The sequence below is a fragment of the Acanthopagrus latus genome, chromosome 1 (assembly GCF_904848185.1).
Source record: "Acanthopagrus latus isolate v.2019 chromosome 1, fAcaLat1.1, whole genome shotgun sequence".
NCBI classification, from domain to species: Eukaryota; Metazoa; Chordata; class Actinopteri; order Spariformes; family Sparidae; genus Acanthopagrus; species Acanthopagrus latus.
This window is the reverse complement of record NC_051039.1, coordinates 11,816,503-11,830,988: the sequence shown is the minus strand read 5'-3', so window position 1 is coordinate 11,830,988 and position 14,486 is coordinate 11,816,503. Positions and strand designations below refer to the sequence as shown.

The 14,486-nt window shown below is 39.6% G+C and overlaps 1 protein-coding gene across 2 annotated transcripts in view; it reads right to left on the bottom strand.

Moving 5' to 3' along the window:
- tbck (TBC1 domain containing kinase) overlaps positions 1-14,486 on the bottom strand; it is a 44,553-nt gene that overhangs the window by 29,901 nt on the left and 166 nt on the right. The window contains exons 1-21 of one of the 2 annotated variants that reach the window (XM_037084188.1): positions 14,222-14,474; positions 13,615-13,827; positions 11,937-12,009; positions 11,488-11,602; positions 11,311-11,384; positions 10,524-10,665; positions 10,346-10,406; positions 10,192-10,253; positions 9,420-9,481; positions 8,959-9,107; positions 8,637-8,775; positions 8,412-8,511; positions 8,067-8,116; positions 7,829-7,958; positions 7,506-7,604; positions 6,825-6,887; positions 6,622-6,748; positions 6,343-6,393; positions 6,173-6,256; positions 4,319-4,404; positions 2,257-2,293 (exon numbers count right to left, since the gene is read on the bottom strand). In XM_037084188.1, coding sequence (XP_036940083.1) covers positions 2,257-2,293; positions 4,319-4,404; positions 6,173-6,256; positions 6,343-6,393; positions 6,622-6,748; positions 6,825-6,887; positions 7,506-7,604; positions 7,829-7,958; positions 8,067-8,116; positions 8,412-8,511; positions 8,637-8,775; positions 8,959-9,107; positions 9,420-9,481; positions 10,192-10,253; positions 10,346-10,406; positions 10,524-10,665; positions 11,311-11,384; positions 11,488-11,602; positions 11,937-12,009; positions 13,615-13,807 — 1,897 coding nt within the window. In that variant the 5' untranslated portion in view covers positions 13,808-13,827; positions 14,222-14,474. Of the gene's footprint in view, positions 1-2,256; positions 2,294-4,318; positions 4,405-6,172; positions 6,257-6,342; positions 6,394-6,621; positions 6,749-6,824; positions 6,888-7,505; positions 7,605-7,828; positions 7,959-8,066; positions 8,117-8,411; positions 8,512-8,636; positions 8,776-8,958; positions 9,108-9,419; positions 9,482-10,191; positions 10,254-10,345; positions 10,407-10,523; positions 10,666-11,310; positions 11,385-11,487; positions 11,603-11,936; positions 12,010-13,614; positions 13,828-14,221; positions 14,475-14,486 lie in introns of those variants that run through there. The other variant, XM_037084267.1, reaches the window with a different exon arrangement.

Genomic DNA, 14,486 nt, shown 5'->3' with positions numbered 1-14,486 from the left:
AATAAATATGGGTATAACAAGTTATAAGTATACATCACGGCCTCCTCGAGGTCCTCTTGAGGAAGACAAACTTGCCAATAAGGGTTGCATAAGATACATCTTTATAATGTATTAAATCCATACTTATCAAAGCCTTTTTATTTTTACTATCCTGAAACTGAGTGTCTGGAATTGATTTTGTCTGCCACTTCCTGCCAATGGATCTAAATATTATGTATTTTTTCCTTTTAACTATTGCCTCAAAAATCTTTAATGGCCTGCAGGTTCGAATACTTTACTCCTATATTTTCAGCTGACTGTAAAACCATAACAATGAAATCAATATTGCTCAAATAGCTGTGTAATAACAAGCATCCTAGCAAGACATATATACTGTTTTTAATAAAACATCTTTCTAATTCTGTGCATTAATAGTCTTGGTGAGTCACTACTTAGATGCAGAAAAATGGTGCAGACCGGCCCACAGGGAGCGCTATAATAAGCCTGTAAAGTATTGGGCTCAGCTCTGCCACTGTTAGGTCACAAAGACGTGACACTTGGTACAGACGTGTGTCTGCATACTAAATACCTTAGCCTTTCAGAAACTACACTATAATGTCCAACATCCATTTCGGTCTGACATTTAGGATTTGGTGAAAAATGTGTAAAACTTTGTCACACACCTGCTCAGCCTGACAAAAATCACCAGTGCATCACATTAACATAGGAATTACCTTAAAATGATAAAATGTTATTAGCGTGTTAGTTTTAAACAGTAGTTGATGGCAAGTTTAGATCACTTGCTTAAGTAACTGCACCACGCTGAAAAACTCCATTACAAGTACTAGCCTGCATTAAAAAAACTATAGTATGGACGATTGGAATCAACATTACAAAACGTAAGAATGGAAGTTATGTTTTCACCCATGCCGGTTTGTTTGTTGGTTCTTTGTCAGTGGGATTACACAAAATGACTAAACGATTTCCACAAAACTTTGATTGCGGACGGGTCCAGAACAGACCTCATGAACTTTTGGTGTGGATCCAAATAAAGGGATGGATCCAGGACAGGCCAGTTGGGGCATGTTTTGATACTTTCATTAAAATTCATGTACCTTACATTCAAACCTCGGAAGTAATTATGTAGCTGTTATCAATGAATGAGTACAATTTGTAGTGGATCCGAATAAAAGTCAACATTTATCCATTTTGAATATGTCTCCATAAAAGGTATTCTTTTATCAGCTGTCAGACGGTATCAAACAGGGATAGTAACCTTCCGTTGCCTACCACCAATGTGCAGCTGAGATAATGGGTATTTTATTTCTCTTTTTCTCAGGCTGTTATTCTTTCACAACACAGAGATTGTGATTTCATCTGCACTGTTTTGCTGTCCTAATGGTTGGCTGTTACAGATTTGGTGATCTGAAACTATGGTTAATCTGTCACAGGTCGTTAAAAATGTTGAGTGATACAGGGCTACCAAGGGCTAGTTTTATTATCAGATCATTACAAGTGTTGCATTAACATGTAAAAAGTTGAAAGAGCTTCGTGACTGGAACTTTTGGATGGCTTCATCTACAACAATGCATCATACATTATTAGAAATTAGAGATCATAAATGATTCAGATGTAGAAGGAAATGTAGTGGATGAAAAAAGTGTGAACATTCTTCATATTGTGAGTTGATGTATCAAGTGACACAAAATGGAAAAAGGAAGATTATATGTAAGAACATATCTTATCATTTCATTTTATCATTTAATGTAATTAGTTACTTTTCAACACTGATATCTAAAGCTCTTTAGCTGCGAGGTCATCTCAGTCAATCAACTGAACCTGAGACATGAATTTGTCATTTGTGTCAGTTGTAGTAAATCATCAGTGAAAGCAGAGCTCCATCCACTGATGTAGACTAGAAGATGTAGCTGAAAGAGAAGCGAAGGCTTGAAAGAGTCTCATCATCTCAGTGATGGGATTTTTAATGTATTGAGATGAATTCAAAATGGACATAAATAAAGATGTGCTTGTCACAATCTGAGCAGTGAAGTCCTTTCTCTTTGGGACTGGAATTAATTAGCAGTTGGATTAAAGGTCACTCAGACAAAAAAAAAGCACAGAAAAGCTCTAGGACGTGTCCATTCTGAGGCCACTGACCTTTTCTCTCTTTTATAGATACTCTAACTGAAGCCGACTAAAAATACCCTCTGAAAGTTTTGGATTATGCACAGTGTCACTTCGTATCCACATCGCGTGTAGAGAGAAAAAAATACTCACGTGTAAACATAGTCAGGAACCATGGAATAGCATACAGCTGTGAAAAAAAGAGACATAAGATATTAGCACATTTATGGGATAATAGCATTCATTTAATATTCAGCAACAAATTGCTAAGAGCTGAAATGAAATGAATGAGCTGCTTTCCCACTGGAGACACTTTTTTCTTTAAGAACAGCAGCACACACGGCTGCACATTTCTACGCCCTCTGAGAAACAGAAACGGCAATAAAAGAGCAAACTGCTGAGTTTGGTTATTAGTCAACGGGGAGAAAGCTAACAATGAATCTCATTACACCAATCTTGTCATCCAACCTTTTTTTTTCCCTCTCCAACCTCACTCTCTCCCCTCCACACTTTCCCAGGAGGAAATGCATAAAATTGAAATTAGTGCCCCCGCACACACTCTTCACATACTAACACGCGCATACACACCATTTACCACCTGTTATAAGACCTGCCAAACGCTGGCCACCGTCGCTGGGGCTCTGTAATATTCAGCAGTGAAAGGGTTCTGGAGCAGCGAGTGCAGGAACACTGGCGCTTATCTCAGCAAGTTAATTGATGGCTAATTGCGGGGGAGCTGGTGACTGTTCAGCAGACCTGTTCTGTGCCCAGGAGTGATGAGCTTGAGAGAGAGGGAGAGAGACAGAGAGAGAGAGCCACTGCACTCCCAGTCTCGGCCTCAATTTCAGCAGCTCGGCGGCAGGACTGCAAGTCCAGCCAGATTGGATTAGTGTAGGTGTAAATGGCAAACCCAGGAGGGGAGAAGTGGCCAAATTGAGAATGGTCTGAATCAAACCACTGGCCACATGCAATCTGACTCTCTGCCAATGGCTTCAGACGTTTCTGGAACAGAGTCACTGGACACCACATTTTCAAACATGACTTGTGGATTCTGCATTCTTGCTCAAAATGTGTCTTTTTTTTTTTTATGCAAGACAAACTGCATTACGCGAGCCATGTTTTGCCTATGCGGGAAAATCAAATCCATTTCATGCTGCAGTGACATTTGGTCTTTTAGGGCCGATAGTTTTATTACCTCAGTAAAACAACAGTTGAAAGTGTTCTCTGAAGTTCACAGAGGATAGAAAGGGATTTATGGCCTGTAAAGTCTAATCACTGGGACTGACATCAAGTATGAAAGCTGTATCAACAAAGCTTGTTCCAATGTTATCCTGGCCTAACAATAAAAACAGGCAAACTGAGTCTCCTTTGAAAGGCAAGTCAATGCTGGTAGCACTGTACATGCAGCACATGTCAAGTCAGCATCGCAGGAGCATGTTTTTTCTTTGAGGAGCCACGTCTGAACAACGAATGAGCAAGACACTGAAAGAATCTCAAAGGGACATCTGTTCGAGGTAAAGCTTTGTTTAACAACACAAACAGCACAACAGATACAGGCAACATTCGTGCAAGTAGTATCCTTCCTAACATTCGTTTTTCCCCGTACGCACATTTAAAATATGACTGACAATCGGTGGGCACAGTTTTGTGCAGCATCAGATACTGCAAGGAGGAGGAGGCTTGACTCCTCCATGATAAAGACCCCACTTTTCATCGGGTAATGTCCCAGAGGCTGGTCTACAGGTGACACACATTCATCAGCGCAGTAACTGAAACCCCAGAGAGACGGTAGAGACTTTAACCTTGTCACTGTCTGAGCAGAGCTGGAAAGAGGGAAGCGAAGGGCAGGAGGAGATGGCACAGAGTAAGAGAAATAAGGTAAGCCTGGCAGAGGACAATCATTAAGTGTGCCTAGCAGACATTAGTCGCTGTATAAATCATCGCCAGCAGACTATTGGGAGAACTTGACCCTCGCTACAAATTCTGGAATGGAGGATGTGGAGCAAAAAATGTCATTGACAATGAAAAGATATACACTGTGATCTATTGATGGTCAGTTTCTTCGCCCCTGGTGTGGGGCCAGAAACTTGAATCATGTATTATTAATATCTTTGACTTTCTACAACTGGTAAACTTGCAATAGAAGACAATGTTGTAACACAACTACTGCTGTCAACGACAATGTGTCAGGGCACCTGCACTCCAGTGAACTCACATCTGGGATGAAGCCAATCTCATTAAGATGGTTGCTTAGCTCTGGGTCGTGGAAGGCAATCATTTGGGAGAAGACAGTCAAATACTCTGAAAAAAACAAGGCAAAAGGGCAAAGAGGGCTTAAAAGGAGAAAGTGTGCTCGACCAAACATGGCTTTACAGTCAGCAGTAAGAGGTAAGGATTTCACATTATGTAAACAAATGCAAACTTAGCTAATGATTGGATTTAGTAAATCAGCCAGCCAACAATGAGATCGCATATTTCAGATATGCCTTTGTTTCCTTCTAATTTCTCTTCATGTTAAATGGGAAATTACGCTGTGTAACTTAAGACAGTACAAAACTGGGACCGACTCCATGACGTCACTCATAGGTTTCTGTAGAGCCACAGTGAAGATCAGCGTGGTGGCTCCAGTCATCGCCATTTGGCAGTGTCTGACTCGACTTAACTCCAAGTTAATCCAAAATAGGGCAAAAAAGTGGAACGTGGGTGGAGTTGAGGAGCGCTGAAGGAAGCCTGGTTGCTGATAGCCTGTCTCGCATAGCCAGACCTAATTTCACAGAGTTGAAGCTGGAGAAAGGTCAGGCTGCAAAAGGCAATTTAAAAATTTTCATGATGACTTATTTTTTACCTCTGCCAAAGCGGTTGTAGATTTGTTGGTTTGTCAGCAGGATTACACAAAAGTGCCAAACGGATTTTCATGAAAATTAAATGGAGGGTGGGTCTCGGCCATGAATGGACCCATTAACTTTTGGTGCGGATTCAATTAAAAGGCCTGACCAAGGGTAATTTTTTATCACTTGCCAATTGCTAGATGGGCCATTTTTTTCACTTTTTTAAAATTAATTTCTGAGGGAATAATGCATCGACCTTGATGACAAAAATCAGGAGTATTTAGTTGACTGGTACATAGAAGAGCATATAATTGAATGAAGATCTGAGATTTTGTGATCTTAAATTATGGGTAAGCTGTTATGGGTGGTTGAAAACTCAGAGTGATACAGGGCTACTGAGTTTGATATTAGATGAGGCCTGATTGAATTAAAGGGGAGTGTTGGGGCTTGGTGGAGGTACGCGCTCTACTGAGTACCTATTTGTTATGTGTGTGTATTTGTTGGGAGTTTTAATTAGAGGGTCTATGGGGATTCACTCATTTTGGAGCCAACCTCAAGTGATTATTCAAAGAACTGCAGCTGTCAGACACCTCTGCGTTGGGTTTCATCTTTCAGCCCATAGGTTTCCTCCTGAGTGAAATGCTGCGCTAACACCATTCTTCAAACTATAAGTCATAAGAGGAGTTCGGACCAGACAGATAAACATTAGCATGCCCTCCAGGGCATCTCGCAATGGAAAAGAAAGGGTAATGGCCGCATTCCCCACGGAGTTCAAGAGGTATATATGGTGAAGCTGATTATCAGTCACATAAGAATTGCTTGTGACATTTCTCCGCAGGCTTCTGTGGTTTCATTTGTTTCCCTATCTCTAAATGATGTGGCTCAGCTGCAAACTCCATTAAGACGGACTGAAATTAGTTTTCACAGCTTTGGAACAACATGGAGGCAAAATTTAATCAACATTGAGCTGACGGCCTGATGCTCTGTGCCAGACGATGATAATTTGTTTTTGAACTTAGACGGATGCTCTGACTGTGTTTAATACTTATTACTTAACTTGCAGAGGCAGAGGGGCTACATAAGCTCAAAAACACTGGATGGCTGAAGTATATAACAAGAAGGAAAAATGTATGTTTTGTTTGTAAGAAAATCAGGATAAACAACAAATTAAGCTAAGAGATCACAATACTGTATTAATGTGCCAAGCACACACAACAAGTGCTTATTCTAGTATTTCTCACCTTGAATAACATGAGAGTTGTCCTTCAGGAAGAAGTTGTACAAGTATTTGGGGATGAAGGCAGACATGCAGGCGTATGCCAGGGCTGTGAAGAGTTTGAAACAAGTATGAAAGGAAACCAAAAAGGTAGGAATAAAAGACTCAACAAGGGAATAGAAATGACATTCTCACCTTCATAATTGAAATTCAAGTAGAGGAATGGGGCACAAAGTGAATCCAAACCTGAAAGGGAGGACAGAAAATCAAAACAGCTGTTGATGCAAGTTTACTTTAGCTGCAACTGAGGAAGAAGAAAACGAGATGTGACATGATCACCACCTAGTGTTCGATCATGTTTAGTACAATAAGGAATAATGCAAATAAAGGAGAGAGATTAAACTGCGAACCAAAAAATGCAAAACGACCCGAGAGTGAGACAGTCAAAGTAAGTAACAGGGTGGAGAGACTGACCCTGCCAGTAGACCAGGTCAGGGTGGGAGACCACCCAGGCTTTCAACACACGTCTGAACTTGATGTGGCCCTGAGGAGACGACAGCAGCTCATCGTACTGATGACAGCGGGGGATGTCCACCTCGATCTGTAAATGGCACAAAAAAACGTGTAAAGAGTAACTTGACATTTTACTGCTGTCTAATCTTAGATAAATACCTTACCTGTCTGTCTGTTGGTATAGGCGTGTCCTTGTCAATGCTCTCGTATTTGGCTTGAATATCTCCCTGTGCAATAAAAAGGAAAAAGAAAGATAAGTAACCAACATAACGCTAAAACTGCACCCTCTGACATTTTCTGTAATGGAAAAATAATAAACTTTTGTTTTGAGACACATTACAGACATGGTTGCTAAATTTTGGAAAGGGTGGATTAAGTTTATCAACCCATTTAGAAGAAATTACAATTTAAATATAACAAAGTTGTATTGTAACCCCTGGTTCTCTGCTACAAAATGCACATTCTTTAGGGCTCTTTGTTTGAAAATTTTTGTTCTGTTTGGTTTTAAAAATAAAAAAATGCTTTGATTCTGTTGAATCAAACGAAAAGATACTTGAAAATAACTATAATCAATAACATTATAATAAATTAATTAAAAAGTCAATTTATAGTTAATCAAACATTTGTTACTATAAATTGACTGTTAATTGTTCACCAATTAATGCATGATGAATATGTGAAATCAATCATTTTGGCATGGTCACATGTCTTGACAGTTTCCACAGCAAATTTTCCGTTTTGACCTCGAACACAAACATTTTAGAGGGACTTTTTAACTCCCTAACATACCAAATTTAGTTGTTCATCATTAATGGGTTAATAAAGGACTACCATTTCTCTTGTACCTCAATGCCCAGCAGTCCTGCCCAGGCCAGACCTCGAACAAGGGGAGGAATATCCACTCTGGCCTCTTTCCACACCAGGTTCTTCTTGTAAGGATAGGCCTGACGACAAAAACATTAAACCATCATATAATAAATTCTTATTTGACAAAAACCTGTACCAAGTATAATTATTACAAATCAGGGAAATAATAACCATCAGACTCTGACATATTCAAAGACTCTGTCTGATTGAAAGACATGCTCGTGTGTAGCATCCCATGAGTGGTCCTCATGTGTGAGCAACTTAAAATATGTGTATGTATGAATGTGTGTGGAGGCCAGACCTTGAGCAGCCTGTCAAAGAGGATGATGCGGATGAGTTGGTATTCGGTGTCTCTCTCGCGGATGATGAGCGGCAGCGTGACGGTGGCCGACAGCTCATTGCTGCTGTTGGACTGGGGCAGACTTGACTGTCTGGAGGGGGGGAGAAGTAAAGGGAATATGACATTACCCGAGCCAAAATAAATGATAGGGCGATGTGAAAAATAGTGACAAGCGATGAGAGGAGGAAAGATTGCTTACTCGTCTTCCAGCAGAGGGTAATATGCTTCTCCTGCTACATCCTTCAGTCTCTGAAAAAGGAAGAGGGTTGAAAAGGTGCCCTCTGAAAAAATGCTCCGTTTGTCACTATCATGGATGAAGAGTGTTTAAAAGCACATTTAACAAAACAGAACAATACCAGGATGCATAGTTCTAATACCTTAGAGCTGCGTTATAGCGTTTAAAAATTGTATACAGCAAATGATGGTAAAAGAGTTACAGAGAACAATAACATTTGATTATTTTTTACTCTCAACCCCAGTCCGATGCACAATATATTCATTAACACAGCACTATACATGTCTGCTGTCAAGCTTGTCGTCTTACATTTCTAAGCTGGCACAGGGACAGCGTCACTGTAGTGTCGTCAAGCAAGAAACTCCGATCCCTTCCCTGGCCGAATGATTCACCATCTTCCAAGACAAAACTAAAGAAAGACAGAGTGACAAAAAGAGAGACAGAGAGAGAGGGGGACATTTTTAACCTGGAGTCCGAATATCATCTAAAACTAGCAGATGCCTTCATATGTGCATGTGCAGGCATGTGATGTACTTGGGCAGCGTGCAGATTGGAGGTTTGGACTGTATGATTTCCTTGTTGGTAAGCTCCTTCTCAAGGTCTCCCCCCGCCAGACACCACAGATGGTACACCTCATCTATGGCCCGCTCCGACAAGTAGTCTTCGTCATCGTCTTCAGATGAGCACACACACAAAACAGGAGCTACTTTAAAATCATCAATTCAAATGTACAAGGTTGTATTTTGTTTGTTTTTTTAACCAGAAGGAAGAAGGTTTGACTGAGTGACTGGCATGCATGTGGTGTGTTAGTGCGAGTGTACAGCTGCATGTAAAATTGTGTGTAGTAGGGCGAGACCTTTGCAAAGGTCACTGATGTCCTCTGGGAGCTCCAGATGTGCACAGCGCAGAGATGAAGAGAACAGGCTAACAGGCTTCTGGAAGGGTGTGTATAGGCAGGAAACGCCATTAAACACAGGGTCTCCCAGCAGTTCTGCAGGGGTCGCCCTGGAAGATACATACATACAAATTATGGTCATTACCTGAAATATCCACAGACTAACTGATGCCTTTAAGATGTAAGATGAACTTATTGAATAAAACAATTAGTTATATCAAGTCGTAAAAGCTGTTTATTGCAGTATCAGGCAATTACTCGCTTCTGTTTATTTTGGTATCATTTCACGTGTTGGTTCTGGCGAGCTGGAATCCTCTCTGACGCACACGTAGCAAATATTTCATAACCTGCGTGACCAGAGTGTTTTGGAAACTGAATGGTCAATCTCCTTCAACAAGATATCCAGCAGAGACTGTATTTACCTTTTGGATGGAAGAAAAGTCAAGCATTTCCTTAATAACTCGAGAACATTCTCAGGCAGCTCCTACATAACAAAAAAGACTACATTAGCTTGAGTAAAAGGCACAATACATACAGTTTCCAATTTAAAGTCACAAAAATCTAAAACAAATAGAGAGAGATTTTGAAATTCTTAGACAAAAGTACTTGGATTAGATCTGTGTGACTGAATACATTTGAAAACATATTAAGATGTTAAAATTCTGTCAGTATAATCTATTGGACCAAAATAAATGTATGTTTATAATTCATATGAAAGTTTCTGGGGATTGGTGCCAACATACAACAATTAGAAACACATTGAATGCCAACAGTAGCACTGAATATAGAAAACTGAAGTTAGACTAAAATTGGCATCAACTGTCCTCTCAGACTCTTTTAAAGGCTATTTCCTGATATAAAAGATCATTCAATCAATCATTTCAGTACAATTGTTGGGTGAAAACATAAAAGATTTTCCAAAGTAAGACAATAGAACAAGTATAGTTTTGGTATCAGTACCTAAACTCAAGAGTTGTAGTACGAACACTAAAATCTTTGCAAACTGTTCTTTATTAATACAACTGCGTTCTTTAAAACATATACTGTGACGAAAGTATAATGTGACCCAGTTTTCGAGTAACAGGTAACAGCTCAGTCCCTAAAAAGATCTGTAAAATGACTCAACTAAAAATATCTTCACGCTTAAAGTATTTTATTGACTGAGATTCAGGCAGCCAATGATTTTGGCTTTACCTTAATTGTATCCAGACAACCGTGTTCCTCAGCAAGGACAGTGACAATATCGTCCATGCAACCTGAGAATGACAAACAATATCACAGTGTAAGCCTAATTGAGCTTTAGAGAATATTGCTCAGTACTTCCAATATGGACGTCCTTTCCACTTACCCAAGGTTAGAATGAATTTCAGTCTCTCACTTATATCAATATTCTGCAGCAGTCGTCGGCCCTGTAATAGATTCAGTCTCAGAATTAGAGGTGAAATTTGAGCAAAACCCAAACAGCATCAACAGATCTTGTATGAATGTAATCTATTTCTCTGAGGAGATTGATGAAGGATTCTTACTGCACACAATTCAAAGAGCAAAACCCCCAGAGACCAGACGTCAGTCTTGGGTCCTGAAGGCAGGGGAGCTTCATCATGGGAAGAGTCACTGGGGTGGAAGGAGCCTTGAGCAATCACCTCTGGAGCTAGATATGATGGGTACCTAGGGCGATGATCACAGAGCAGACAGGCACATCACTCTGTCAGCCTCTAAATAACATTTGTTGTAGACAGCTAGTACAGATGTTTATTTATCATTCATTTGGGATCTTTGTTTAATTGCTGTTCCATACTATGTTTGATAGGAGAAATAAATGCGGAACTCTATATAAAGTGATACAATTTTGAATGTTTTAAACAAAAATTCTTACATATTGCACCTTTAAGAGCAACCTGTATAGCTGTTTGACAGTTACATTTATTACATTTTCCATCCAGATGTTTTATTGAAAGTCATGGGTATGTGCCATCATTCCTCTTTTCAATCTGCGAAAGGATATTACACAGAGAAACTTCGTAGAACACGAAGGCCTTTGGATTAGGATAAAAGTCCAATGATTTGTTACAGTTCCTGAACCAGGAAGCTTTTTTGATGCCCCAAAACCTGTTTTCAATGAAAGAAGATGGCCCATTATGCATCAATGTTATGGTCAATTGGCTTTTTTATGATTCGACTAACAGCAAACAGATACAAGGAAACCTTTGACCCTGAACAGACAGCTCGCATAGCTCAGTCCCACCAGTTGAAGAGTTCCAGAGAAGCCCTAATGGACTGTTCTCTGTGATGAATGAGGAGAAAAAGACGTACCCAATGGGAAAATCTACATCGGCTCCATGATCAGTCATGTGATAAAGGCCAAACTTCGCCAGCTTGACATTCCCCTACAAAGAAAAAAGCTATTTTAGAGTGACAGCATTACATTCTAAAAACATCATTTAATTGTCGTGAAATTGCACTGACATACATACAACAGCTCATTTTTACCTTGCAGTCCATGAGCACATTGTGTGCGCTGAGGGCTCTGTGCACCATGCCGTGTTTGTTCATGAACTCAAGACCTTCAAGGACCTCATAGGCTATCTGCAGCACTTTCTCTGGGCTAATACAGACAAAAACACAATCATTTGTCAACCTACTTTGACGGTCAGGTGGTGACCAGGTCAGATAAAACACAGGTAAAGACTGTATCCATGTTATCAACACTTCAGAAATAAATCGTCCAATACACTGAAGTTATTATGCAAACCTAACCTTGGCCAGTAGATGGCAAGGTTAATGCATAGTATCTGTCTGCTCATCATACACAATATCAACAGTACATGGTTAAGCGATAACTTCTCACTAGTGCGAGTGAAAGGAGGAAACAACGAGTTTCATTACATACACTCTAAATATTTCTGAAAATGAATGAGGATTATTAATCATGATCTCACCTGGCTGTTTTCCCTTGTTTTTGGAAGTCACTTAAACTGCTTTCATAGTGTTCAGCAACAACTATCAGCCGTTCTATAGGGCAAGAAGAAGAAACTAAATGAAAAACTGATATCTAACTTTATTGATATTTCATCATTCATTATGGGTAAGCTTGTATTTATGCTGCACCTATACAACATAAAAAAGGATGGTGAAAAAGCACACGTGGTTAAATTCAAAATCTAACAAAGCTGATGCATTTTTTCCTTAAGATTTAAAAAATGAATAATGCTTTCAGGTGCTGCAACTGCAATATAAAGTACTGCTGGTCAAGGTAAAGTAAAAGTTTCTAACACTGTGTGTGGATTCAGCAACAGCACATGACATGGCACGTGTTTCCATCAGAGGAATTTTTCCAGGGTATCAATAACCTTTTACCAGAGGAGCAAGGGATGAAACTGAGCTGCTGTGCATTTGTTTCAGATTGCAAAAACATCTTGTCCTCCTGGAGTAATACTTTCTGAACATTTAAGATCTTTTTTGAAGGAGTTTTCAGGGCTGATCGTCACTGAGCCAAATAGGGTTGCATGTGCAGTATGCTAAAAGAAAAAATCATGTTAAATTAGGCAGATATTCCGATGATATGATTCCAATAAGTGGGACTGATCATTTTAGCATCAAAATGTTAATTTTCACTGAAAAAAATACATTGAATAAAATGATTATGATGTGACAGTTTTTGGGGTCTGTACCAAAACAAAGGTGTTTTCTTACATCAGGAGAATAGACTCACAGGCCAGGGAATCTCTGCAGCACTACAGTACTTTTATTTATATTGTGGATATAATGTTGTGTTTGGCCACACATTTGACCCTTATCAAAACAACTGTAGCCTCTATGATTTGGATATTGTCTTTAAATATACTGTAATCAAAATAATTTTCATTGTGCAGCCTTAGACTGAAAAAACAGCTCAACTGGCTCCACTTTGTGTGGTTGGTGTTGTTGTATTGGCCAACAATAAAATTCAGTTCTACACAATGTTATTGTGCTCACCACTTGTGAAAACTGTGAAAAGCATTTTGTCATGGTTTGTCATAATGGTTTATATTGATAACAATGCCCAAACAAAATGCAAACAAATGGTGAGGGTAGATACCAAAGACGTTTTGGTGCCTCTTCACTCTGATGTTTTCTTTTTACTGCTAATTTTCTTATGAGGCCTGCCCTCTTCCAGGTCGCCATGATGGAGAGAAGGTCATGTGGGTCAGCAACACTTGGCGATGCCTCGGCCTGATCAGTCGTACTCCTGGATCCACACATATTACATATATAATATAAATTCTATCAGATACAACTTTAATTTTGCTGCTCTAGTCTGTACATGCGACACCTATTGCATGTCTGTCAGTCCTGGGAGAGGGATCCCTCCCTTGTGGATATTTCTGAGGTTTCCCCCAACTTTTTTCCCTCCCCTGTTTAAAGTTTTTTTTTTTTCTCTCTCAATATTGCAAGTGTTTCCTCACTCGAACCGAGGGTTTAAGGAGGATGTCATTCACTGAACAGATTGTAAAGCCCACTGAGACTGTGATTGTGATTTTGGGTTATATAGATAAAATTGATTTGATTTGACGTTAGGTGAAAAGGAAATAAAACATCAAATAGCACCCCTTCGAAGGAGCAACACAGAAATCATACCGTGTTTCCCTCTGGAGATGTCCACATACTGACAGAGTCTGGGGTGAGTGACAGTCTTGAGGATCTGGAAGCGTCCCAGGATTTTGATAGAGTTGGGGGTCAGAGGGAGGCCATTGCTCCCACAGACATCATGAGGGAGAGCTGAGGCAAAGAAAGTGAAGGCCCCCAGCTGGGCGTCTTTCAGGGGCCTCATCTTACCACCGGCAGGATGAACTGATAATAGGAAAAGAGTCTTCAATATAATGTATGAATGTATGGCTGTGAATGACAATAACATTGTGATAACGAGCATGGTATTGAGCAGTGACAGCCATTCTGTGTTAGCTAGGGACTAAAAACAAAAACTAAATGTTAACTGCTTAAACACAGTTAAATGTGACTGAGACAAAGACCTACAACGAAGAGACATACAACATATATATATATATATATATATACCATATATAACGTACACAGTGTTAGTGCGCACAGTGATGCTGTAGTTAAACCCACGGTGTGTGCGTGTATGTATGTGTGTAGCTAAGTTATGAAAATAACTGCTTTATTGTTCCGGGTAGGAAACCAAAGATTTGATGAGCATTATATTAGAAAAAATGTTTCTACTCACGCTTAATGGAAAGGTTGTACGGTCATGTCGACTCAATGAATTTTAAATTATGGATAAAGAGATATGTTTGAAATAAATTCCTTTCCTGCCTCAGCGATGCGATGTGAACAGCTGAGCGAACGTGACCGACGACGTTATTTTTGTGCGACACAGTGTTGCCTAGAAGACACTTTTTTTTAATAATATAACGAAATGCGGAGGTTAAAGGAAACAAAACTATTTCAAATCCTCAACAAAATTGCCCTTCGATTTCTTTTTCGTATTT